The following is a 25,345-nucleotide window of genomic DNA, read 5'->3' as shown; positions in this document are numbered from 1 at the left end:
TGCGTTGAGAGTGCACCTAATGTACAATGCTGAGTAGTCCTAGTTTATTTTTGGGTAGTGATACAATCTCTCCAATGTTGACAACAACATCAATTTTAAAATATGTTGTAAGAAGAAAGCCATTTTTCTTCCACAATGCTTTAAAGCTGCAATATCAAAGAATCAATCAACAGGTCACAGCAACACCAGAACTACACAAATGGGTGCCATTGTTGAGAGGTCTGGGACATTAGCCTATTTGTTGATTTGTCCCGTTTGTGAATCTAGCCCAAAGGAACACAGCTAGAAGACATTGTTTGAGCAAATATAACTTTGGACAATGTTAGTGCAATGTAACATTAAATCTGTCAAACAAACATTCCCATAGGAACCTCTGTATATGAATACGGGCTAAAGGTTATTTTGGCAAATGCATTTTTAGGGAGGAACACTGGAGTATTGTTAACCTAAAACAATACAAAAAAAAACATGCATGTGTTAGAAACTGCATGGGTGATTAAAATATCAACACTGAAAGCAGAATGCTCTTAAAGAGCATCATCATGAGAACACGAAAACAGGAAGTCACACGTACAAATGCATCTTCAGTGTTATATAGCAAATGTGAAAGCGTAAAATTCACACTCGCAGTGTATAAATTAACACTTTTTCGGCGTTTATATAGGTCCACACTAAATTGAGTTAAACTAACACTTGAAATAGTGTTACTTTTTTTTAACACTCCATAGAGTTAAAACAACACTGTATGTGTTCACTATTAACACTAATTTGGTGTAAAAAAGGATGTCATTAAATGTGATCTGCATTCAGTTCAACTACAAATGCATGTGTATATTCAATAACAGCCAACACGTTGTATCAGTTTGAACCTTTATTTACAAAAACTTAAAAGAACACTTAATACAAATTCACCATCATATCACACATGTGAAGTCTGCAAGACAAAAGACCTGTAAAACTTAAAAATGCTGGCTGTTAGAAGTACTCTCAACTTAAGATATATTTGTAATTAAAATACATGATGCTCTGAAAAATTTTTTGTCAAAAGTTTGTCGATGCTTTGCATGCAATTCCTTTACTCTTGCCAACTCACTGGTACGAGTTAGATAACTAAATACTGTATATGTTCAATTTACAACTTTACCTGAATGCTTTGTGTACATGTGTACATTAACGATATTAATAATTGAACTGAAAAAAGTAGGTTTTTCTTGTTTGTTTTTAATGGTTCTTAATGAAATAGAAATATTATGCGAACAGATTATCATCCAAGAAAGAGTTGCTCAACAATACATCATGAAGCCAATTTTCATTTTCTTGCTACTTCTTTCTCACTCCCTCCCTCTCAGTGTCAACCAGAGCAGGGGGCTGGACCGACAAAACTCTTTCAGGCACTTCAGGCTTGTTCAGCATTAGAGTCAGCGAGAGAGACACAAGACCTTGTCTGAGAGCAAGATTGAGAAAAGGAGGCATTCAAATATAAAAGTTGCCTCACTTATAAAGTTTTTTTCTGGATGGTAAGGTTTGAGGAGTGACTCTACAAGCCTTGCATAGAAGCCAAAGACAGTTGGAGAGGAGCCTGAAGAAAGACAACTTGTGAAGAGCCTCAAAAACTTGGAATTTCTCATTTTGCAAGTTTCTTTCACTCTTTGACCATGAGGCACAAGTATCTGCTGAGTTTGGGTGAGTCACGCTTCAGATTTCTTCAGGACTGAAGTTTCCACTGATGAATGTAGAGACAGATGTTTGTATGGAGCCACTGTGTGGTTTTGCTAAATGAAACGTTGCCCTGCCAACAACTGCGTAATCGTTGCGGTTTCAAAAAATAGAGAAACAGTAAATGGGCATAAGAGGAAACTGCCACAGATAGGAAAATCTGATGTCACAATGGGGTCGTTTTTATCTGAAGCAGGGCCTGAGCTCCAGTAATCTGGAAAGCACCAGCTGAATGTGATGAATGGAGAATCTATTTGTCTTCTCAAAGGGTTTTGCTCCTGCTGCCGTAGTCTTAAGACATTCTGTTGAAGTGTTTGGGAAACAACCGTGAAATGAAAGTGATTTTGGGGAAATACGCAAACTCATTAACCTTCAAAGACACTGCAATCGTAAAACTGTATGAAAATATTGAGTTGATATGATATTGTGAGAAAATGACAGAGTTAAAAGAGATAAAGAGTTAGTTCACTGAAAAATGAAGATTCTGTCATTTACTCATTGTCACTGCAAAGCTTATGGCTTTATTTCTTCTGGAGAACACAGAAGTTATTTTGAAAAATGTTGGTAATAAAACCAATTTGATAACCATTGACAAAAAACACACTTCAAAATGTCCTTTTTTATGTTCCACCCAAGAAAGTAAGTCATACAGGTTTGAAATAACTTGAGGGTGAGTAAATTATGGCAGATTTTTTTATTTTGGGGTGAACTATCCCTTTAAAGCATGATATTACGGGGCTTTGACAATGGAAAAATATTGGCGGAAAACCAAAGCAGGACAGGAAATCCAAGGTGTTTTCATGTGTCAACAGCTGAGAGGCCCAGGCTGATGGGACAATGACATCAAACCCAGGAACAACTATGAAGAGCAAAAAAAAAAAAAAAAAAAGTGTTACAAAAAAGCTAACTGTTAAACTGAAAAGAATAAGAACAAAATCATTAAATTATTGTTTGCTTGGTGCTTGGTTTCAAAATAATGAGCAAGACCACACCTTAGGTTATGGCTGAGTCACCAATGTGGTGGTAAAAAGTATTACAGCACTTTTGAACAGTCTTCTGGCTGACCAAGCCTGTGGTCAGAGCATGTGACAGTGTGTTGATCTGTATGCTGGATCTGTAAGTTAAATCTGTTAACCACAGTACTGCACAGCACCCCACCCATAGCTCTCGAGCAGTGTACTTCCTGACTGGCCATCATCTCAATTCAACTGTCATGATACTACTTCCAGTTTTGTCTCTAAGACTGTTATTCCTAGTAAACTGAATGGCAATTTAGCCAATATAGGCACTAAATCATTTTGAGTCATTTTAGCACGTTTTATGAGATTAGGATGGGTAAAAACATGGCTCAATTTGACATGCATGACAGCAAAATAGTCAATGGTGCCATAAACAAAAAAAGGTTTATATACAGTGATGTCCAATAGTCTGAGACCACTACTGAAAATGCTTCTATTTTGCATTATTATTATTATTATTATTATTGACCATTTCATTACATAAGTACTTGAAAAGTCAAATTGAAAATTAACATGAATTTCTGAATGCCTTCATTTTGACTTTTGACAGTTCCTAAAACTATTTGCATATTTTCATAAAACAAATCCCATATTGTCAATGTGGTCTCAGACTTTGGACCTCACTATATGTGCATCAAACTACACCAAAGACTCTTTATTTTCTGCTTATAGTTCTTCTGTTAGCACTGACAGAGAACATCCTGATGCAAACAGACTGCAAACCTGGAGAGATAAGACGCCAAAGAAAGTGTGTAGGTATGAACAAGAAATCAAACATATATGATACATTCATACATTTCTTTAGAAAATACATGTTAACATTTATAATGGCCCCACAAAAAAAGTAATAATCATGTTTTGTTGATATTGTTGAAACAGCACTCATAAATGAATTGTAAATACAAATCAAGAAAAAGTGTTGTGGTTATTCCTACTTTTCTTGTCATTGCTACAGATGAAAATGAGTGTGAGTCTAGTCCATCCATTTGTGGAAAAAATGCAACATGCTTCAACACTGATGGGAGCTACTTCTGTCAATGTCTTGAAGGATTCACAACTCAATCAACTCGCAATTTCACACAAAATGATGAGATTCAATGCCACGGTAAAGAGAGTTTGATATGATGAATCTCATTTGATCTCTGTGCAGCAGAGAAAACATCTGAATCTCTGTTCTTCTCATTTCAGACATTAATGAATGTGTGGATGGCAGCGCTGATTGTGGTCCTAATACAGAATGTGTCAATTCTGAGGGAGGTTATAATTGCACATGTGCAGCTGGCTACATTTCCAGAGACAGAAAAGAGATGAATAATGCAGGACAAGGAGTTCAGTGTATTGGTAAGACACTATTAAAGCCTAGATATTTTTTGGCTTGCAGTCTAATGTGAGAGTTTTCATTTAAGACTTTTGTTTATTATCTGTCCCTAAATTACAGACAGAGATGAATGCAATGATCCCAGTTTTTGTGGAAAACATGCAACATGTCATAACACTCCTGGCAATTACTACTGCATCTGTGATGCTGGATTCAGATTAAAGTCAAGAGAAACTAACTTCACTGATACAAGTGAACTCTGCCAGAGTAGGTCCTTTAAAACTGTTCAAGTTCACATTTTGACACATTTAAGTTTATTTTTGAGAAATTTAAGATTTTTTTAAAATGCTGTTTTGTTGATGAAGGTGTATGTGACCTTGATAAATCTATATGTGGAGGAGGAGTCTGCAAAAACAGCAAAGACGGTCATGAATGCGTGTGCAGCTCAGGATTCACCAACTATGGTCAGAAACAAGTGAAATGCACAGGTAAGAGTTCTCTGTTGAAAGCGCATTTTGCTTCCTAAATATCCTTTCTATTTTATGCTTTCCCATAATTCATAGCACAAAACAGTTGCGTTTGCACCAAATATTAATATTGTTGACGTAATTGTTGACCATTTTAGGGTATCAGTTTGTAGAGTGTAATATATTATTGATTTGGTCTGTCTTGCAAACACACAATCTGTGTGTGATCAGATGTAATCACCTAATAATCACAGCCATACCTTTTCTCGTGTGATACTGCTTGGTTATATTTTGTTTTTTGTTTTGTTTTTCAGATCTTAAGTGCGACAGATTATTAAATGAGAGCGACCCATCCCAGGTACTGTGTAATTTTTACTAGATTACTGATAAAGACTATTGCAGTCATTCATATTGACCAGAATGCTGATCTCTCTTTTTCTGTGTTGTCTGTGTAGGTATCTCCAGGGCTCACAAATCTCGTCTCGTTGATGACCAACACCTGTCTGGTTCTGAGTCAGAGTGAGTCTGTCAGCAAGGAGCATGTTGCACAAGGGGATGGAGAAAGATTTTTGGAGGTGATAAACCAGTCTGATTTGTAAATCAGTTTTATTGCAAAAATAGAATAGTTTGCCTATGTATACCCCTGCATTTAAAAAAAAAAAAAAAAAAATGTAAAGCATTTTTTAAAATACTTCTATAACTTTTATAGAATAATATTTGCAGATGATGTAATATTAATTCAACAATGGGCTACTTAAAGGCAATACACTTTCTTGACTATTTCTTAACACACTTAAGCAAAAAAGGGTACTTTGTCTAATTAAGCATTTTAAAATTAATTTTAAATCACAAAATTTCAATAAGATTTCATGCTTTAAAGTACACTAATTCTTGGTGAGTTGACTAACATAGTAAACTAACTAGCTATCAACTAGCTCAAATGAGTGCTTATACTTGCACATCATCTTGATCCACAAATCTCTCTTATTTTACCCACCCACATACAGGCATTTCTGCGTGCTCTAGATGCTCTCCTTTCTGGTGGCTTCAGTGGTGATAATGCTAAAGTCTCAGCATTGTTTAGTATTGTGGAAAGCATGCTAAAACTGATAGGACCTCTGTTGTCTGAAAGTCAGACCAGGAGAGTAAACGTTAAAACTGGTAAGACCAAAATATTACATGTCAGTATCATACATCCGCTTCACTGAATTTATTCTTACATTTGTAATGTGGTTTTTGCCTTTCAGAAGTGGAGATGTTGGTTAAGAGGAGCAATTCTTCACCCGAGGGTCATTTCATGATGTCCACCAATGACATACAATTTACCTCCCACTGGGAAACCGCAACAGGAAATAATCACCTTGGTATATATTCCTAATTTTATTTACAGAGTAAATTTTAACAAAAATAAAAAGTTTAATTTTTGGACATGTCTTTGTGCATGAACCAGGCTTTACGACTGCAGCTCTCCTCAGCTACAAAGATCTGGAGAAATCACTCAACAGCTATTTTAACCATTTAGAGACACAGCAAAATCAAACTTTCAAGATCAATTCAAAAGTAGTAACTGCCACTGTTAGTAACAAAGAAACCGACAATCTAACGAAACCAATAAAGCTCACGTTTTCTCATCTGGAGGTATGGAACAATTTGCTCTCAATGTACCACATATAATGTGTTATACCAGTGTGACGTATTATTAATTGATATTTCTACATGTACATTTCCCTCCAGAAAAAGAATGAGGAGCATATGTGTGTGTTTTGGGATCATAAACTGAAAGGGGGCGCGTGGTCAACACATGGCTGCACTACAGTGAGATCTGATGCCAATCAGACCGTCTGCTCCTGTTCTCACCTCAGCAGCTTTGCTGTGCTTATGGCTCTCTATGACATTGGGGTTTGTATTCCTAACTTTTGTCACCAAATATTGAGCACATAATAAAAGTGAAACTAATAAGACAAAAAATATTTGTCTGAAAGTTGCAGCTGGTGGTTCGTTTTTGTGTGAATGTGTGTTTTTGAACTGCAAAGTCTCTGACTTGCTACCTAAGATTTCAGATGCAGCCAATGTTGTGATATAAGAGAATAGTCATACAGGATTGTGGGTGAGGGACAAAGGTCACACCCTGAATAACTGCAATGACTTATGATATGTACAGTGCAACAGAGGATTAAAATGCATGCTACAAAAGAGAGAACAATGTGTGCTCTGTTAGTTAAAATCTGTTAAGGAGAATCTTAATTTTCTCTCTTAACTAGGATGTATACGAGCTCCGTCTGATCACACTGGTGGGACTGTCGCTGTCTCTGATCTGCTTCCTCATCTGCATTATCACATTTTACTTCGTGCGGTCCATCCAGAGCACACGCAACACCATCCACCTGCACCTCTGCATCAGCCTCTTCATCGCCTACTTTGTGTTTCTCGTGGGCATCACCCGCACAGAGAATAAGGTAAACTGCGGCTTCACACAAGTTTATTGTTCTGGGTTGGTTTGTCTGGGTCTGATAATAGACATCCTGAGCGTTCACTTCCTGTCCTTCAGGTGGGCTGTGCAGTCGTTGCAGGCATTCTGCACTACTTATTCCTGGCTTCCTTCTGCTGGATGTGTCTGGAAGGAGTGCAGCTCTTCCGCATGGTGGTGCTGGTCTTCAACACAACGCTGAGGTCCATCTATATGATTGCCGTTGGTTATGGAGTTCCTGCTGTTATCGTTGCCATTTCAGCCACAGTGAACGCAAGTGGATATGGCACCGATAGCTAGTGAGTTTTAGACATTACTGATGTCTTTGCAGACATTAATTAGAATTTCAGGTTTGTTCATAATGGAATTAAGATGTTTTTCTTCATCTGTAGCTGTTGGCTCAACATTTCAGATGGCTTCATCTGGAGCTTTTATGGGCCAGTTTGTGTCATAATTATTGTAAGTACCTCTTAACATGGCATTTTCCACAAATATATTAGAAAATAGCATCTAAGAGCAAGGCAATGAGGGAAGGCCAAACTAAATATATCACATCACATATTTTATTGCATTAAAAAAGTATCTAAATGGGTAAATGGCTTTCTACAATACAATGATGTAAAAAGGTGGTATAAATGATGTCCCAATATTTTTTGTTGTTGTGTGTCACAAGTTTTAGTACCATAAAATGTATGTCAGAATTTTTAGGAATGTTACATTTTATCCAGTGGGGAAAACATGTAATTGTCACATTTAAAAAGTTGTATAACCTAATGTATGTTGATTCAGTTATTTTTAATAATTTAAATATTTAAATAACAATAAAACCAATTAATTGAGATAATATATTATATAATATATATTTTTTCAGTGCAGGTAAACTACTTATGTTACTCTTATTGTTTATCAAATATATTGTCTTAAATAGTTCTCAAAACAAAAACCATGAATTTGTACTTTAAACAGCATAGTTTATGCTATTACTGGAAAGTGCCACATTACCGACAATCAAAAATCTGTTTAAAGGAGCTTAAAGAATGAAAGATATTGTGTAAACCTTACATTTTGCCTGTTCATTTCAGGTTAATGTATTGTTCTTCCTCATAACAATATGGAAGCTGGCAGAAAAATTTTCCTCCCTCAACCCAGACTTAGACAGTCTTCACAAAATCAAGTGAGAAATGTTATTAAACCCTCACTACCAGTCAAAGTTCGGAATAATTATGATTTTGAATGACATCTCTTATGCACTTATGTTTTTAGTATTTGTAACAGTGCGCTATAAGCAGATCTTTATCTCCATCTACAGGGCATTTACGGTCACTGCAATTGCTCAGCTGTGTATCCTTGGCATCATGTGGGTGTTTGGTTGTTTTCAGTTTGATGAAAACACTCTGCCAATGTCATACATCTTCACGATACTAAGCAGCCTGCAGGGGGTGCTGATGTTCATCATGCACTGCTGGCTCTCAAAACAAGTGAGTCCTGTTCATCTCATTACAAAGAAGCAGAGTTTAGCTAAAAATATGGAACGATCAATCATGCTTTGACAAAATATTAAGCCAGGGACATGTAATAATAAAACAATAACCCCCGGTTTCACAAACAAGGCTTAAGCCTAGTCCTAGACTAAAATGCAAGTCTGAGCTGTTTCAACTGAAAGAAACTTGCACCGATTGATCTTAAAACATATCAGTGCCTTAGTTTGTATTTAGATGCACACCAGTAATGTGTTTTTTTTTTTTTTTTTTTTTTTTTGTTCTAAGGCACGTTTATAAAAATTATTTGTATGTCTTAATTGAACAATGGCCTAATCCTGGCTTAGTCTAAGCCCTGTCTGTGAAACCAGGCCTGTATGTTGACACAGGACTGGGGATGATAAATAGAGCATGAACACTAGGAAGAACTGCAGTTCATTCATAATAGCAAACTTTTTAGTGAGAGGTGGCTGGGTTTAAATTTGCAATTATTAAATCAAATGATTGAAAAATGACTGTAATTATTAATATTATATTAGTAGTTTTGGGTTTATGTTGTTTGTAAAGACATCCGCTATGTTATGTTGCTTGTTGACATCTTTTTTTCCCTATAAATTTAATTTGCAACTTTCTAGTCAGTTTCAGGGGTGGTTTTATAAGGAGGCGGAACAATTTTCATTCTAGAGAGCATCCGATTGGACAAAAATCTTTGTAGTGCGGAATGAGTCACATACTGTATTTTGGTCTGATTTCTGGGAAGAGAATGACTGTAAAATTTAAATGTGTATCTGGTCACTACAGTTTTGATACCTTTTAAGAGTTCTAAGGGAAACAGGTAATTTTAGCTCAGATGGAATTAATGATTCTATTTATAGGCAATTTTAACAGAATAACATATTAAACATAAACATTCAACATATTCACTTATTAGCACAAACCACAAGATGTATATATATTTTTAAACAAATGTAAATTAATCTAACACAAAAACAGACAGTTACACAATTTGCAGAAGGAAATTAATGCTAATGCTAGAGGAGCAGCAAGTAAGCCAAGAAGCCCAAACAGTCCACCGACTGTTTCTGTTTTTTTGGGGTGATCTTATGCACCTTTGATATATAAAGATCTTAGATCTTACAGAAAATATTAGCATTAGTCAACCTCAAAGATCATAAACATAGACTAAAAGCCGCTAAACTCTCACAGACACATTTGTTATGATGATAAATTGATGATCATAAAAATGCACTTGCTATTGTCTGTGATAAATGTCTCTGCAATTTCCTGACAGGTGAGAGAGGAGTATGCCAAATTCCTGTCCTGTATCTGCGCACCACAGAAGAGGAAATATACAGAGTTCACCTCAAACCAAACAAGCAAATTGCAGGTAAACTCAGTCTCAAAGAGGAGCCGGATAGCTCTTGCTTTGCGAATGTGTGCACATTAAAGGAATAGTTCGCCCAAAAATGAACATTTACCCTCAGGCTGCCCAAGATGTAGATGAGTATGTTTCTTCATGGGAACAGATTTGGTAGCATTACATCCCTTGCTCGCCAATGGATCCTCAGCAGTGAATGGGTGCCTTGAAAGAAACAAATTCATCATTAAAAGTTTTTAACCATTGTTTCTGCCTAAAATATCCTCTGGCCCTAATATTACTTTCTCCAGTAAAAAAAAAAAAAAAAGTAATCTTGTCTGAATCAGGGGAGAAATATGCACAGATCAAGCACCATTTATAAGAGAAAACAGTCCAAAAGAAACAAATGCATCAGCTGGTTTTGATGTGAGAGGACAACAGTTATTACTGAAGTGTTATTATGAATTGTGCACTAGTATCTTGGCGTGAAGTTACACTGTAAAGTTAAAATGCCTTAATGATGAATTTGTTTGGTACAAACATGCAGCTTTTCACTTTGCAAGACGTTAGCTGATAAACTAGAGTTGTGTGGATTATTGTGATGTCTCTGTCAGCTGTTTGGACTCTCATTCTGACGGCACCCATTCACTGCAGAGGATCCACTGGTGAGCAACTGATGTAATGCTACATATCTCCAGTTCTGTTCCTATAAAGAAACAAACTCATTTATTTACATCCTGAATGGTCTGAGGGTGAATAAATTTTCAATAAATGTTCTTTTTTGTCTTAACTATTCCTTTAACATTTTGAGACTATTAAATGTTTACTTGCTGCTTTGACATCATCATCAATCAGGTCATGAGATGAATCGTACTCATTACAATAATAACATGGATGTCAAATATCACATACTAACCGCACGCTCAGAAGGGAAATTTCTCAGAAAGCATTTCTCATTTGCATCTTTGCTTTCTGAATGCTTAAGAAGAGAGATGATCATTGAAGCATTTTAGTCAAACTGAGCTGCGTGTTTTCCTTTAATAACTAGTTGTGACTGTGAATATAAATCAGCTAGACAAATTATCTGACTGCCTGCACTCTTTCACAGGCCTCCAGGAGCGATAATCACACTGGTGAATCACACATTTAAGAGGTCATTTCAACAAACCATTCAATTTTCCATATGTTTGCAAGTAGGAGTCTCACATTATTTCCCTATCTGTGTTCTGTGGAAATGTTCAGAAATTGTATTTGGGGAATTTATCTTTTAGGGGAACGTTTCTTTCCATTAGGATCCTTTTATAAAGAAAGTTTTAACATTTTTAAATCTTTATTTTTCAAGGACATATTTTAAAAGCGTCTCTTTTTTGCTGCAATTTCTCCTTAAAATCAAGAACATGATGCAGTTAGAGGTCAGTAAGATTTGTTTTTTTCCTCGATACAGTTAATAATCAATTACCCTCGTACACCTGCAGGTAGATAGGTGCCACTTATCCATTGCCTACAGGTGTATGAGGGTAGTTGATTATTGACTATAGAGGAAAAAAAAAAAAACTTACTGATATTAGGTGCATAGGAAAACAGACCAAACCAAGGCACAACCTCAACCTCATGGCTCTTTTTTTTTTTTTTTTTTTTTTTTTTTTTTGGATAGTTGTTTGTCCTGAACAGTTAAACTGCTTGCTGTTCTTCAGAAAAATCCTTCAGGTCCCACAGATTCTTTGGTTTTCCAGCATCTTTTGCATATTTGACCCTTTTCCAACAATGACCGTATGATTTTGAGATCCATGTTTTTCACACTGAGGACAACTGAGGGACTCATATGCAACTATAACAGAAAGTTCAAACGCTCACTGATTCTCCAGAAGGAAAAACCATGCATTAAGAGCCAGGTGTGTAAACTTTTACAGAATGAAGATGTGTATATTTTACTTATTTTGCCTAAATATCATATTTTTTTCATTTAGTACTGCCCTTCAGAAACTACAGAAGATACTTACATGTTTTCCAGAAGACAAAATAAGTTCAATTCACACTAATCTTCAAATTCAAAGTTTTCACCTTTGAATTTGAAGGCTCTTAATGCTTTGTTTTACCTTCTGGAGCATCAGTGACCCATTTTTGTTTCTTTCTTCTTTTTTTCTTTTTTGATGTCTTATGCCTTAAAATGAAATTATTTATTTTTAAATTGAATTAAAAAAATAAGCAATATTCTAATTTAAAATGTATGTTTTCGATTGATACATATTTTAAAAATGTAATTTATTCTTATGGTAAAGTTTGAATTTTCAGCATCATTAATCCGGTCTTCAGTGTCACATGATCCTTCAGAAATCATTCTAATATGCTGATTTGATGATCAAGAAATAGTTATAATCATTATCAATGTTGAAAACAATTGTGCTTGATAAATTTGTTTTCATGTCTCCTTGATCAACAGCACTTCTTAAAAAAAAAAAAAAAAAAAAAAAAAAAAGTTTTTAATATTTAAATTATAAATGTCTTTCTGTCACTTATGAAAAACGTGTCCTTGCAAAACAAAAGTATTAATTTCTTTCAAAAAATGTAGTAACCCCAAACTTTTCAACAGTGTAAATAAAATCCTAAGAATGTTTTAATGTTTTTATTAAAAATAATTATATTTTTTAAAACACAGAATAATCACCAATGCTGCTGTCATCAATTACCAAGCAGGCAAATGATTGAGGCTTTTCCCAGGATATTCCTATATCTAAAACATTCAAGAATATTAATTTATGAAAGTGTATGCTTTTGTTTTCCATATTCAACACATTATTCTGCATAAACTGGTTCATGATTTGTTCTGAATATTTAGTTATGGTGAAGTTGAGTTACATTTTGCACACGAATCCTTCATTTTCTGCACTTTTCCTTACCTGGCTGTCACTATTTAATGCTTATTTTATTTTTTGATGTTTCAGGGTTTGTTTGTTTTTTTTATATTAAAATGTTTATTTGGATTCCCCTCACGTCTCAGATACCTGCTGCTTCTTTAAATGTCATGCATATTAGAGTTGGAACATGCTTTGATATGCTAAATTTGTGAATGTGCATGCAGTCCTTTTATGGTTCAGCTGAATCTATTAATGCTACTGGTGAAACAGGAAATCAAAGATTGAAATATGAGTTAAGACATAAACTGGTCGATATGACTTTTGTTCTGTAGGCTACAAAACAAATGATGGCCTAGTTCAAATAGAGAGATAAATTAATTTATCTAGACTGTACAGTAATGGGAGATTTATATTGCTACACCACAGTGCAAAAAGAAAATACAGAATTCACACAAATTTAAATAGAAGCTTATATTTTACTAGTCACTCTGGGACGCAAACAACATTTGCTTTTTTTTATACCCATATTTAGTATGCAAATTTGCATTCTATTATTTTGTATTTGTATTTTGTATGATTAGGATAATGAATCAAACATGTAGCTTCCAATTAATAATATAAGTTAAGTTTGCAAACACACTGTTGATGGCTGACATCTTCCTGTCTAGGTCACTCTGACTTTCTATTCACTGGCTCAGAGGAACCATGTAAATTATCATGAATTTAAACTGTCATTCAAGAAAATGTTCTGTTTCGCTGAATATAGAAAGAAACACGACAAAGATTAAGTTCTGCTTCAGTAGTCGTTGTGTATTAACACTTCTGCAGCAGGGGAATCATAACGCAGATTGTGACATTATTATGATTCACACAGATCAGTGGAAAATAAATAACAGAGAATTGAACTGAACTTTGTGGACCTCTAATGGCTCTGTTACAAAAAGAGAAACAGGGACAGAAGAACAGGTGAAGGCTTATCTTAGTTAAATTAGTTCTCTCTGTCTTCCATTTTGAAATGCATAATTGCCTCAAGGACTATATGTCGATTATCTGGGAGAATCACTTACTCAAAAAAGAAGCTCAAGGCTGCCCAGGTTAAAAAGAGCTTATTTTATCTTATTTACTCCCAAAACATTACATAGCAGCCACCACGCTTGCTTAAAGGAGTCATTGGATGCAAAATTCACTTTTCAAGTTTTGAACATTGAGTGTACAAATCCATGTACACATCCATCCTATAATGATAAAAAAAAAATTTTTTTAAATCCCTATTTTAAAATTCCCTTTCTCAAATCAGGCTGTTCTGAGAGTCCTGTCAGAATGACGTAGTTCTGTACAGGCCCCTCCCACAATAGTTGATTGACAAGACCGCCTTACCCGCCCTAAGCGAGCTGAGAGGTGTCCGCCATTGTGTCGACTCCGGTGCAAGGGAAGACAAGATGTCTCGGATTAAGCGATTGAAATATTTCGTTGTTGGATGTAATAATGAATATAGCAATCAACATTTACTTCCGACATCTGAGCCGCTGAAGACGCAGAGGATTAACGTTACTTATGCTTTGAAGTGAACGCGCCGATCCTGATCTGCCTAAATGCGTTTGTTCGCGCAAATCATTCATGATCCAGCTTTATCTACAGAAGAAGTGAGTATAAGGGTTTTTATGAATCTTTGCAAATCGCCTTTCCTAATAATGTGTTAGTTAGCCAGTTTTGCTGCTGAAATTTAGTATGTTCCATAGAATATATACCTAGATGCCTCATTACCACGAGACGCAAACCATCCACCATTTTTGGAAAGGTCTGTAAATCTTTGAGCGCATTGCCTGTGTGCATCTACAACAGCAAGTTATACACTTGTATATCTTTGAATATATTCATTGATTATTATGGTGAATGCGAGGTGGCTGACGCGTCAACGTATCTGGAGCGGTCGAATAGGGAATCTACACATATCTATGGTCTGCTCGTCACTCCATGGAAGAGAGGGGCGGAGTCAGCAGAGCTCACTAGGATTTAACGCAACATGGACTAGAACAGCGTGCTGATTTTGACAGGGTAAAGGTGTTTTTTACACTACCATTGAGAAATTTTAAACAAAGTATGTTATAGACTTTTCATTAAGACCCTAAAAAATCATATCAATTTGTGTAAAATGGGCATCCGATGACCCCTTTAACACAAAATTGTCATCAAAAAAAAAAAAAAAAAAGATAACATAAAAATAAAGCATAAAGTCAAAGTGGGCCCACACTGCCTGGTTCCGATCCCTGTACTGATCTGTAATGGACAACATTGTGACTATGGCAAGAAAAAACAGGTATGCTCAGTCATTCTGTCCTCGAATCTTGTGACTTTAACATCCTGTTTTTTTGTTCATTTAGATGTATTTGGTCCTTGTTGGGTTCATATATCACTCGTTTGCTGAGACACTCCTTTTCAGGGTTCTGTCACAATATATACATCATAAAAGCAATTTTTCAGTGTTAAAGGTTCAGTGTTAAAAATGAAGTGAACCAAACTACAAGTGTGAATACATGAATCAAACCTGCCAACTGTGAACACACCCTTAGTTTTCCGGGTTTTGACGTCAAGGCTGCAGCACTCTACTACAATTGTTTTCTTTAATATGTCTGTACATGTTCTAACTTACTGTAGTACTAAAAAAGAACAATATTGGAGATTTTATAAAAAATACTTGAGAGAGGTAATTAAAGTGATGAAATATATCAAACATTTAACTGCAATCTTCACTGATGTAAAAATGTTAAATTTAATGTATATTTTAAAAATAAATTACTTTAATGTACATTTACTTGAAAATTTATACTAATCCATTAGTATAATTTACACAAATGATGTTTCTTCATCAATATATTCATTTATTGTCATATATTTTGGAATCTTTGTCATATACAGGTCCTTTTCAAAAAATTAGCATATTGTGATAGTTCATTATTTTCTGTAATGTACTGATAAACATTAGACTTTCATATATTTTAGATTCATTACAACACAACTGAAGTAGTTCAAGCCTTTTATTGTTTTAATATTGATGATTTTGGCATACAGCTCATGAAAACCCAAAATTCCTATCTCAAAAAATTAGCATATCATGAAAAGGTTCTCTAAACGAGCTATTAACCTAATCATCTGAATCAACTAATTAACTCTAAACACCTGCAAAAGATTCCTGAGGCTTTTAAAAACTCCCAGCCTGGTTGATTACTCAAAACCGCAATCATGGGTAAGACTGCCGACCTGACTGCTGTCCAGAAGGCCATCATTGACACCCTCAAGCAAGAGGGTAAGACACAGAAAGAAATTTCTGAACGAATAGGCTGTTCCCAGAGTGCTGTATCAAGGCACCTCAGTGGGAAGTCTGTGGGAAGGAAAAAGTGTGGCAGAAAACGCAGCACAACGAGAAGAGGTGACCGGACCCTGAGGAAGATTGTGGAGAAGGACCGATTCCAGACCTTGGGGGACCTGCGGAAGCAGTGGACTGAGTCTGGAGTAGAAACATCCAGAGCCACTGTGTACAGACGTGTGCAGGAAATGGGCTACAGGTGCCGCATTCCCCAGGTCAAGCCACTTTTGAACCAGAAACAGCGGCAGAAGCGCCTGACCTGGGCTACAGAGAAGCAGCACTGGACTGTTGCTCAGTGGTCCAAAGTACTTTTTTCGGATGAAAGCAAATTTTGCATGTCATTCGGAAATCAAGGTGCCAGAGTCTGGAGGAAGACTGGGGAGAGGGAAATGCCAAAATGCCTGAAGTCCAGTGTCAAGTACCCACAGTCAGTGATGCTGGTGTTGGTCCACTGTGTTTTATCAAGGGCAGGGTCAATGCAGCTAGCTATCAGGAGATTTTGGAGCACTTCATGCTTCCATCTGCTGGAAAGCTTTATGGAGATGAAGATTTAATTTTTCAGCACGACCTGGCACCTGCTCACAGTGCCAAAACCACTGGTAAATGGTTTACTGACCATGGTATTACTGTGCTCAATTGGCCTGCCAACTCTCCTGACCTGAACCCCATAGAGAATCTGTGGGATATTGTGAAGAGAAAGTTGAGAGACGCAAGACCCAACACTCTGGATGAGCTTAAGGCCGCTATCGAAGCATCCTGGGCCTCCATAACACCTCAGCAGTGCCACAGGCTGATTGCCTCCATGTCACGCCGCATTGAAGCAGTCATTTCTGCAAAAGGATTCCCGACCAAGTATTGAGTGCATAACTGAACATAATTATTTGAAGGTTGACTTTTTTTTGTATTAAAAACACTTTTCTTTTATTGGTCGGATGAAATATGCTAATTTTTTGAGATAGGAATTTTGGGTTTTCATGAGCTGTATGCCAAAATCATCAATATTAAAATAATAAAAGGCTTGAACTACTTCAGTTGTGTTGTAATGAATCTAAAATATATGAAAGTCTAATGTTTATCAGTACATTACAGAAAATAATGAACTTTATCACAATATGCTAATTTTTTGAAAAGGACCTGTATATTTGCACTGTTGTATCTTATTTTATTCGGTCTTGCATAGTTCCATTTGGCATTTTTTATATCACACAACCTTTCCATGTTCCCTTGTGCCTCTTTTGGCAAGTTTTTTCCAAGTGACAGATGGAAAAAAATGGCCTAGATTTTTCTTTTATAAAATTAGATTTTATTGTGCACATTTAGCATTGTTTTTCCGTGCTGATGTGACCCATTCAGAACAGACATGCTGCACATTTTGTTTCCAGTTGAGAACCTCATGCATTTGAAAAAAACAACAACATTTTATTTCAGTCACTTTTAATATCTTGTGGGTATTAAGTTTGAAACTTAACTGTAGGTGTTATTAAGTATAAGAATATGTGTATTTTTGGGAAAAGAAGCAATGTACCATTTATCTCAGAAGGGAATACGGACATAATCAAATCATATTAACACTGAGCTGAGGGAAATCACTTTCATTATGTTTCTCTGTTTAGGCAATTCAAATCCACAGGTTCTCCATGCTGTGGACAAAGACTTTTAACATCTTGTTCTCTCAGGAATAAAATTGGATTGCAGCTCATTGATTGGCAGCGGGTGTTTATATATTTAATTTGTTCAAAGATCTATAATGTGCGCCATAATGATTCTTACACATTCAATACCTGACAGCTATTAAACTGTGACACAAAGTTACTATATATGCAATCTCAGAAATGAAAAGCTTGAGGAATGTTTTCCTTTAAAAAAAGGTTGGAAGCTTTTCAAGGATGAAGACGGAGAAAGGAGGGATAGAAAATGAGGGATGAGGGTGTGGGAGAGAGAGAGAGAGGGGCTGTATTGCTCAGTGGCTGTGGAGTGATAAGGAGTAGAGCTGCCTGGAGCACATGGAAGAAGTGCTGCCACTGCTGATACACCAAGAAGAAACAGACACAGGGACGCTGGGTGAGTCAAGCAGACATCTCTTCATCGTTTTAGAACTTCATTTCATATGACAGGGCATTTTGGTGAGGTTTTTGAATACAAACATCTAAAGCCGAATACAATTTTTTACGTATGATACAATATGATTTCATGACCGGCATTTTGCAACTGTGGCTAATTACCATCAACACCAATCACACTGATTTCATGAGACACTTAAAGTTGATTTTGTTTTATCTCATAATTGGGAATATAACAATCTGATAGGATTGAAAAAAACGATCATCCAGATATCTTATTATATAAATCAAAGTATAAAGTAATAATACATGTATTACTAAAAATATAAGAAACATTTCAGGTAAAAAAAAAAAAAAAAAAAAAATTTAAATATGGCTCTTCCAGTGTTGAGTGGCCAAAAGATATCGGAATAAAATTGAGAAAGCAATGCCAACACATACTGAGGTCAACTCAAAATGCAATGGTTTTAAAACTTTAAGATGCAGTGGCAATCTACCGTTTCCAAAACAAAACTAGATCATAGCCAGTTTGAAGGAGCTAAATGTTCTTGAAATTCCTCTCAGTCGGACGGGCTCTTAGTGACCTGATATGGTCATACTGGCTTCCTGCTGGGGCTCTTTAACACAGTCCTCACACTTTCTCAAAAAGAAAATTGCTTCTCTTTGTTGGTCATCTGATATCAATCATCCCTCACTGAAATCACTGCGATCGGCTCAGTGTTGCCCAAGAAAGGGAGAATGAAGATTTACAAGGAGCAAAAGATTTAAAACTGAAATGTATGATGATTGCACAGAGGGAGAACAAGGTGTAGGGGACAGTAAGAAAAATGGAAATTTGCCAAGTTAGAACGGGTGCACTGATTACTCCATTACAGCCTCATAGCACTTTCATTTCAGTGCATTGTGGAGCAGCATGTCATTGTAGTGTTAAAAAAGAAAGAGCGAGAGACAGAGAAACGTCTGCCCTCTCAACTCTCCCAAGTCCATTTTCTGAGTGTGAAAAACCCTTAGAGTACACCTCCATGGGATATTACTCCATAGCTGTCTGTCTGAAGAAAGAAAACATCATTTCTGGGTTTCTGATGGAGAACCTATGACTGTCAGTGGCTGTTGGACAAATGTGCACCACATTTTCAGTGGTAGAGTAAGGGAAATACTGTGACACAGTCATTTTGTCTCAGTAAAGTTGTAGGTATAGCAAAATACTCTGGGCAATAAAGGTCCAATTAAATTTGTTCCAATACTGTAAGCGCAGCACACACAAAAGTCACACAAACCAAGCAGCTTTCAGATGGCAAATACATGAAAAACTTGAACCAGCTGCATGCAGAAACCCCAATTTCTATTCCTATTGAAACAACTGGATTTCTCAGTAAAAATTCTCATGACAAGTGACTAATTTCACCATACCTTAATTCCAACGTATTTAAGATCAGTGTAATCAAGGGGAGGTTTTTGTTCATGTCTGTTAGCTGCTAAATGTAATCCTAAAAGTTAACAAACATAACCTTTAGCAGATAAACCTTCACAGTTTACGGTCTTTCTTTGCCAGAAAATAGATTTTTGTCCAAAAATGCTCTAGAACGTCTGCTCCTCCTAAATTATACATACTTCCAGTGTGTAATTAGAAATAGTAAAATCAAGGTTTATGATGTTTATTGGGTTTGACGCTGTGGAATTATATCAGAACGGAAAGGAAAACTGTGCTCAACAAGACTTTTGTGCCTGCAACATTGTGTATGCAAAGAAACTTTTTTTTTGCACTTTACACTAAGGTTCCATTTCCACTGCATTAACATGAACTGCCAATGAAAAAGACTTCTAAAGCACATCTTATTAATCTTAGTGAATTATTCAAATCCAAAGTTGCATTCTGTTAATATTATTTGATGGACCTGAACTAACATTAACTAACTATGAACGGATGTATTTTTTATTTACTAATGTTAACAAAGAGTAATGTACTGCTCTTTGTTAATTGATTTTAACTAATGGGACCTTAGTAAAGTGTTACCCTTAAATTGTTTTAAAATGTTAGCTTCTTTTTAAAAAAATGTCCAGTTTTGTATTAAGCTGGTGATAAATCAAAACGTAGTCAGGCTGATTTAGTCATTTTAAACTGTATTATATCACAGAAGTACATTTTGGTCAGAACAGCTAGAAATTGCCCCTTGAGATAAAACAATTTGATTCAGTGAGCCAGCATGCATTAAAGGTGTTCTCCTCAAGTATGATTGCAGTCCTGAATTTTAATGTAGACTTCAGCAGTGAATATAGAGTCTGAACGGCTCTCTTTGAATTATTTTACTATATTTGTAAACACTTTTGCTTGTATGATTTCCGTTTTTAAACTGCTTTTGGTCAAATTCTCTACTATAATACTGGTTATAAATCAAAAAGGAGTCAGGCTGATTTGGTCTTTTTAAAATATATGAAGAGTTCAGATGCAAAAGCCTCTAAGTGCCGTCTGAAATTTTCTTCTAAAATTAGCATTTTTTACCAGGATCCTATATTTATGTTCATTTATTTCACTATAATTGCATAGAAAAGGACATATACGAGTAAAATTACTGATCCTTCACATAGGAGCCTGATAAAAATGCCCAGTTTAGAAGAAAATTTCAGATGGCACTTAGAGGCTTTTGCATCTGAACTCTTCATATTATATCACGGAAGTCCATTTTATGGGTCAGATCAGCTAGAAATTGCCCCTTGAGATAAAACAATTTTCACTTTATATTTTGTTAGTATTAGTTCAACTCTAGCAATAACGGTGAAAACCACTGTGAACACACAAGCTTGTGCCTAGCAGAACAAACCTAATGTTAGTAAACAGATTCATGGGAGAGAACAAGACAACAGCGTGAATTAAGACAGCAGAAGGTGAGAGAAGTCCTGGGGGGGAAGGAGGATAATGAAAGGCTTTTTGGCACAGCAGAGGGGGAACAAGGAGATAAACAAGGGCTACTTTCCCTTCTGGCAAATGGCCTTAAATCCATAAAAATAAACAACACTTTGCCTGTAACTGTAATCAGCCCACAGTGAAATGCAAGTATTTTTATTTTTATTTTTTGTTTGTTTATTGTTTTATTTTATTTTTTTATTTGTCTATAATTCAGTCCTTAACAATTTGCCATAGAACATTTATAGCAGAGGGTTTTTTTCTCAGAGGAGGAAATTAAGGCAATGCATCCTCAAACAAATCACTGGATGAACAAATAATCAACAGCACAAACATATTGACAAACATTTGACTTGAAGAAGTGCCTAAAGTACTCACTTTCATAAAACAACATTGATGCAGCATCTCTTTTGCCTCCCTTGAGCTCGGTGTGTTCATAGAGCAGCTTGTTCTTAACATTGCTGTGAAAGATTACGCTGTCAGTGCATTGATGCTTTATTTAATTTTAATCTTTTTGTTCCTTGTGCATTGTTACTTATTTATTCTCTTTCTTTATACTTTTTATGTTTAACTAAATGTATTATTGTGCATCTGTTACAGTACAGCCAGTTATCCTTGACTAAAACTCAAATGAAAACCATAAATGTATAAAATATGAAATAAAATAAACATTACCACAAATAAAATATACAAACTTGACTTATTTGATTACAAAAAAGTTAATGAACTAAAACTAAAAACTAGAATGTAATAAAAGCTAAAATTATAAATATAAGAAATAGTAAATATAAAAATTAAATCGAAATCAACATATTAATAAAAAATATATTATTTATTATAGTATATACTAAAATAACACTGTAGGTAAATCCATCCTTTAATGAGGTGAATATAATTGATTTCCAAATTATTTCAAATAATTTTTTCACAAATGACTTTTAACATATTTTTCATGTCCAATTTGTATTGAAATTATTCAGTTCGTATGCCAAGCTTGGTCTGTTGTGTCTTCCTGTCAGAAAAAAATTGGACAGATATTTGGACACTTGAGCCAGCATACATTATGTAAAGGTGGCAGTGTTTTACTCCAGTATAATTCCAGTCCTGAATTTTAATGTAGACTTCAGCAGTGAATACAGAGTCTGAATTGCTCTCTTTGAATGATTGTACTTGCAGCAGTAGTAGATGAAACACTTCCTACTGACCAGTTGCAAAAAAACCTCGCAGCAGGAGCATCCCTGACGAGAAACATTCATCGCAGCTTCCTGTGACCACACTCACCTATAAGGATTTCCTGACTGTCACACCATGGATAATCTTTTCACCTCTTCCTTCCCCGTTTCATGCCAGAACTCTAGAGACTATAATATCACAACTGTCTGTCCTGACAACCAAACTGTAAACTCAACGTCTCCAACTCTGGTTAGCCCTCCAGCATTTGGGATGTCCTACTTTACCATGACCCTTGGTGCACTCTCTAATCTAACCGCACTAGCAATCCTAGCCCATTCCTACGCACGCTTACGCCGACGAGCCAAAGCACCGTTTCTACTGCTGGCTTCAGCCCTGCTTGTAAGTGACCTGGCCGGTCATGTGATCACAGGGGCTTTGGCACTTCACCTCCATCTTGGGAGGGTGAAGCATCACAGGGTTGCAGTAATAGTGGAACCTCCACAGGTTTATTGCAAATTATTTGGCAGTTGCATGGTGTTTTTTGGCCTTTGCCCTCTGCTGCTAGGCAGTGCGATGGCAGTGGAGCGCTGCATAGGCATAACGCAACCTCTCCTGCACCCAATGATCGTCACCATGACACGCGTCCGCCTCACCTTGCTGCTAATCACCTTCACGGCTCTCATTTTGGCAGGACTCCCTCTGCTAAACGTGGGCAATTACAAACCACAGTTCCCCGGCACCTGGTGTTTTTTACCTGTTAACAGCCTGCTCTCTATCACTGATGCCAGCCTCGCTCTGGCTTTTTCCACATTGGGGCTTGTAACATTGACGGTCTCAGTTGTGTCCAACATAATAAGTGGGCTGAAGTTGCTCCAGGCAAGGTTTAAGGACCGATGTGTAAAGTCAAGCATCGCTCGGAGACATGGATCCTTCTCATCTTCGTCTCTGCACTCCCTGGACGTGGAGATGATGACGCAGCTGGCCGCAATTACAGTGGTCTCCTGTGTCTGTTGGAGTCCTTTTCTTGTGAGTGCACTATCAAAAATAAAATAGAATCTGTGAACTTTACGTTAAAAATGCCAGCTGTGGTTGCTAGAACTTTACCATCAAAAATATGGTATTTTTATCTTATATATATATACAATAAAAAAATTATTCATTAATTGACATTATGTGGACTGACAAAACAGCCCTGTTGAAAAAAAAAACAGCAGATGCTGGTTAGGTACGTTTTGCAGCATTGTAGCTGGTTTGAGCTAGTTTAAGCTGGTCCTTAGTTTGTCATGGGCTGGTTATAAGCTAGTTATGAGCTGGTCCTGAGCAGGAGCTAGTTGCTCAGGACCAGCTTAAACCAGCTCATCTTATAACCAGCTCATGACCAACTAAGGACCAGCTTAAACTTAGCTCAAACCAGCTGGCATGCATTAAAACATACCTAACCAGGTGTTTATGTCTGTTTATGTTAATTCAGTTAATGTCAATTTAGGTTCTTTCACTCTAAATTATACAATGACTTCCAAACACTGTAAATTTAACAGTATTTTAGTGTAAAATTACGTTAAATGTCCGGTTAAATTGTTTTTACAGTTTTTCACCATTTTACAACCTTATTGTGCAAAGTGGAAGTAGGCCTAAGCTATTTTCTGTGAACATTGCAGACTTCTCAATAAGTAAATGTAAAACTATTTATGTTACAGAACAATGCATTAAAATAATATGATTGAAAAAAATAACAGTCTAAAGTCTAGACTTTCAAAACATATGCTAGTATGTTTTGAAGCATAGGTGCTGGTTAGAGCTGGTCCTTAGCTGATCATGAGCAGGAGCTATTTGCTGAGGACCAGCACATGACCAGCTTAAACCAGTTCAAACCAGCACCTATGCTTCAAAACATACCAGCATATGCTGGTTTTTTCAACAGGGGTATCAAGCAACATAATGAGCTATTTCGTACTGCAACATAAAAGCAAATGACACTGAATAGTACAGGAACATACCATTAACCAATTAACAGGGTTTTTTTTAATAGTCTTTTGCCGTTAAAAAAAATATACTATCAATTTTCACATTGTGAGGCATTGTGCATTTGATGAACACTTATGTCTCACTTCATTTGTGATTTTCTAGACTGTTTGACCGTTTTCCTCTTCGTTTCACAGATTTACATCCTCATATCCGTTAGCAGGTTTTATGAAGGAATCAGAAAGCCGAGGCATCAGTGTGAGAAACTGCTTCTCTTCGCTCTGCGCTTGGCGAGCTGGAACCAGATTCTGGATCCGTGGGTTTACATCCTCCTCCGGAGAGCAGTTCTGCGCAGACTGCTTCAGCTTCTGCAGCCGGACAGAGTCATGTTTACACACAGCAGCTCCTATGGAGACTCACACAGAGAGAAAATTAGTTTACACTGATTACACACCTGTTTACACTCATTTCGAAGATGTTTACATGTGGTCACTCACCAAAACTATATGAACTTAAGTATTTAAAGAATGTGCTCAAAACTGTGTGAAAATGACTGTTTTTCCATGTAAAAGAAGTGAAGAAATCTTATAGTATATCTAAAAAAAAATGAAATTAAATGAAAGGTCCCTTAAGTGTACTTTGAGAGAGAACACTTTCATTACTGTTTAAATACATCTTTAAAAAGTGCATTTTGTAATCATGTCAAATTTTTACTTTAAAGTACGTTTGCATCATTATTTTTTATGATTTATTAATACAAAAAAATGCTATTCTGATGTGTTGAGCTAAGGTTCAGCTCATTGCATTTTATATCAGTTAACTATTGTGACCCTGGAGCACAAAACCAGTCAAAAGTAGCACAGGTATATTTGTAACAACATTGTATGGGTCAAAATTATCGATTTTTCTTTTATGCCAAAAATCATTAGGATATTAAGTAAAGATCATGCTCCATGAAGGAATTTTGTAAATTTCCTATCATAAATACATCAAAATGTATTTTTTGATTAGTAATATGCATTGCTAAGAACTTAATTTCGACAACTTTAAAGGTGATTTTCTCGATATTTAGAATTTTATTTTATTTTTTTTGCACCCTCAGATTCCAGATTTTCAAACAATTGCATCTCGACCAAATATTATATAAATATTGTACTATCCTAACAAACCATACATCAGTGGAAAGCTTATTTATTCAGCTTTCAGG

At 36.0% G+C, this 25,345-nt stretch overlaps 3 protein-coding genes across 4 annotated transcripts in view; all 3 read left to right on the top strand.

The window, feature by feature from the left end:
* Positions 1 to 25,345, top strand: part of LOC306869079 (uncharacterized protein) — a 409,393-nt gene that overhangs the window by 194,398 nt on the left and 189,650 nt on the right. The gene's annotated exons all lie outside the window — the stretch shown is intronic.
* Positions 1,405 to 12,808, top strand: LOC306869080 (adhesion G protein-coupled receptor E5-like). Of its 2 annotated transcripts, none has more exons than XR_013784147.1 (20): positions 1,405 to 1,683; positions 3,408 to 3,491; positions 3,691 to 3,840; positions 3,924 to 4,076; positions 4,174 to 4,320; positions 4,419 to 4,541; positions 4,835 to 4,878; positions 4,976 to 5,095; positions 5,528 to 5,681; positions 5,768 to 5,884; positions 5,971 to 6,158; positions 6,255 to 6,419; positions 6,782 to 6,976; positions 7,069 to 7,286; positions 7,380 to 7,446; positions 8,070 to 8,161; positions 8,297 to 8,465; positions 9,757 to 9,852; positions 10,931 to 11,714; positions 11,790 to 12,808. XR_013784147.1 is itself a non-coding variant. In XM_079415674.1 (20 exons), exons 1-19 carry the CDS (start codon positions 1,656 to 1,658, stop codon positions 10,970 to 10,972), a joined length of 2,352 nt encoding a protein of 783 aa, XP_079271800.1. In that variant the 5' UTR covers positions 1,405 to 1,655; the 3' UTR covers positions 10,973 to 10,975; positions 12,765 to 12,808. The 2 variants fall into 2 exon arrangements, 1 of the variants encoding a protein (XP_079271800.1); XM_079415674.1 differs by having other exon boundaries at positions 10,931 to 10,975; positions 12,765 to 12,808.
* Positions 22,312 to 24,584, top strand: LOC306869088 (prostaglandin E2 receptor EP1 subtype-like; the record flags this gene model as incomplete). The annotated part of the gene is made up of 2 exons (XM_079415689.1): positions 22,312 to 23,202; positions 24,336 to 24,584. 2 exons carry the CDS (start codon positions 22,312 to 22,314, stop codon positions 24,582 to 24,584), a joined length of 1,140 nt encoding a protein of 379 aa, XP_079271815.1.

This window comes from Barbus barbus (assembly GCF_936440315.1).
Source record: "Barbus barbus genome assembly, chromosome: 4".
NCBI lineage: Eukaryota > Metazoa > Chordata > Actinopteri > Cypriniformes > Cyprinidae > Barbus > Barbus barbus.
This window is presented reverse-complemented; position numbering and strand designations above follow the sequence as displayed.

Coding starts and splice junctions, on each gene's coding strand:
- LOC306869080 (XM_079415674.1), top strand. CDS start 1,656: ATGAGGCACAAGTATCTGCTGAGTTTGG. Junction 3,841..3,923: donor TGATGAGATTCAATGCCACG/GTAAAGAGAGTT, acceptor TTCTCATTTCAG/ACATTAATGAATGTGTGGAT. Junction 8,162..8,296: donor GACAGTCTTCACAAAATCAA/GTGAGAAATGTT, acceptor CTCCATCTACAG/GGCATTTACGGTCACTGCAA.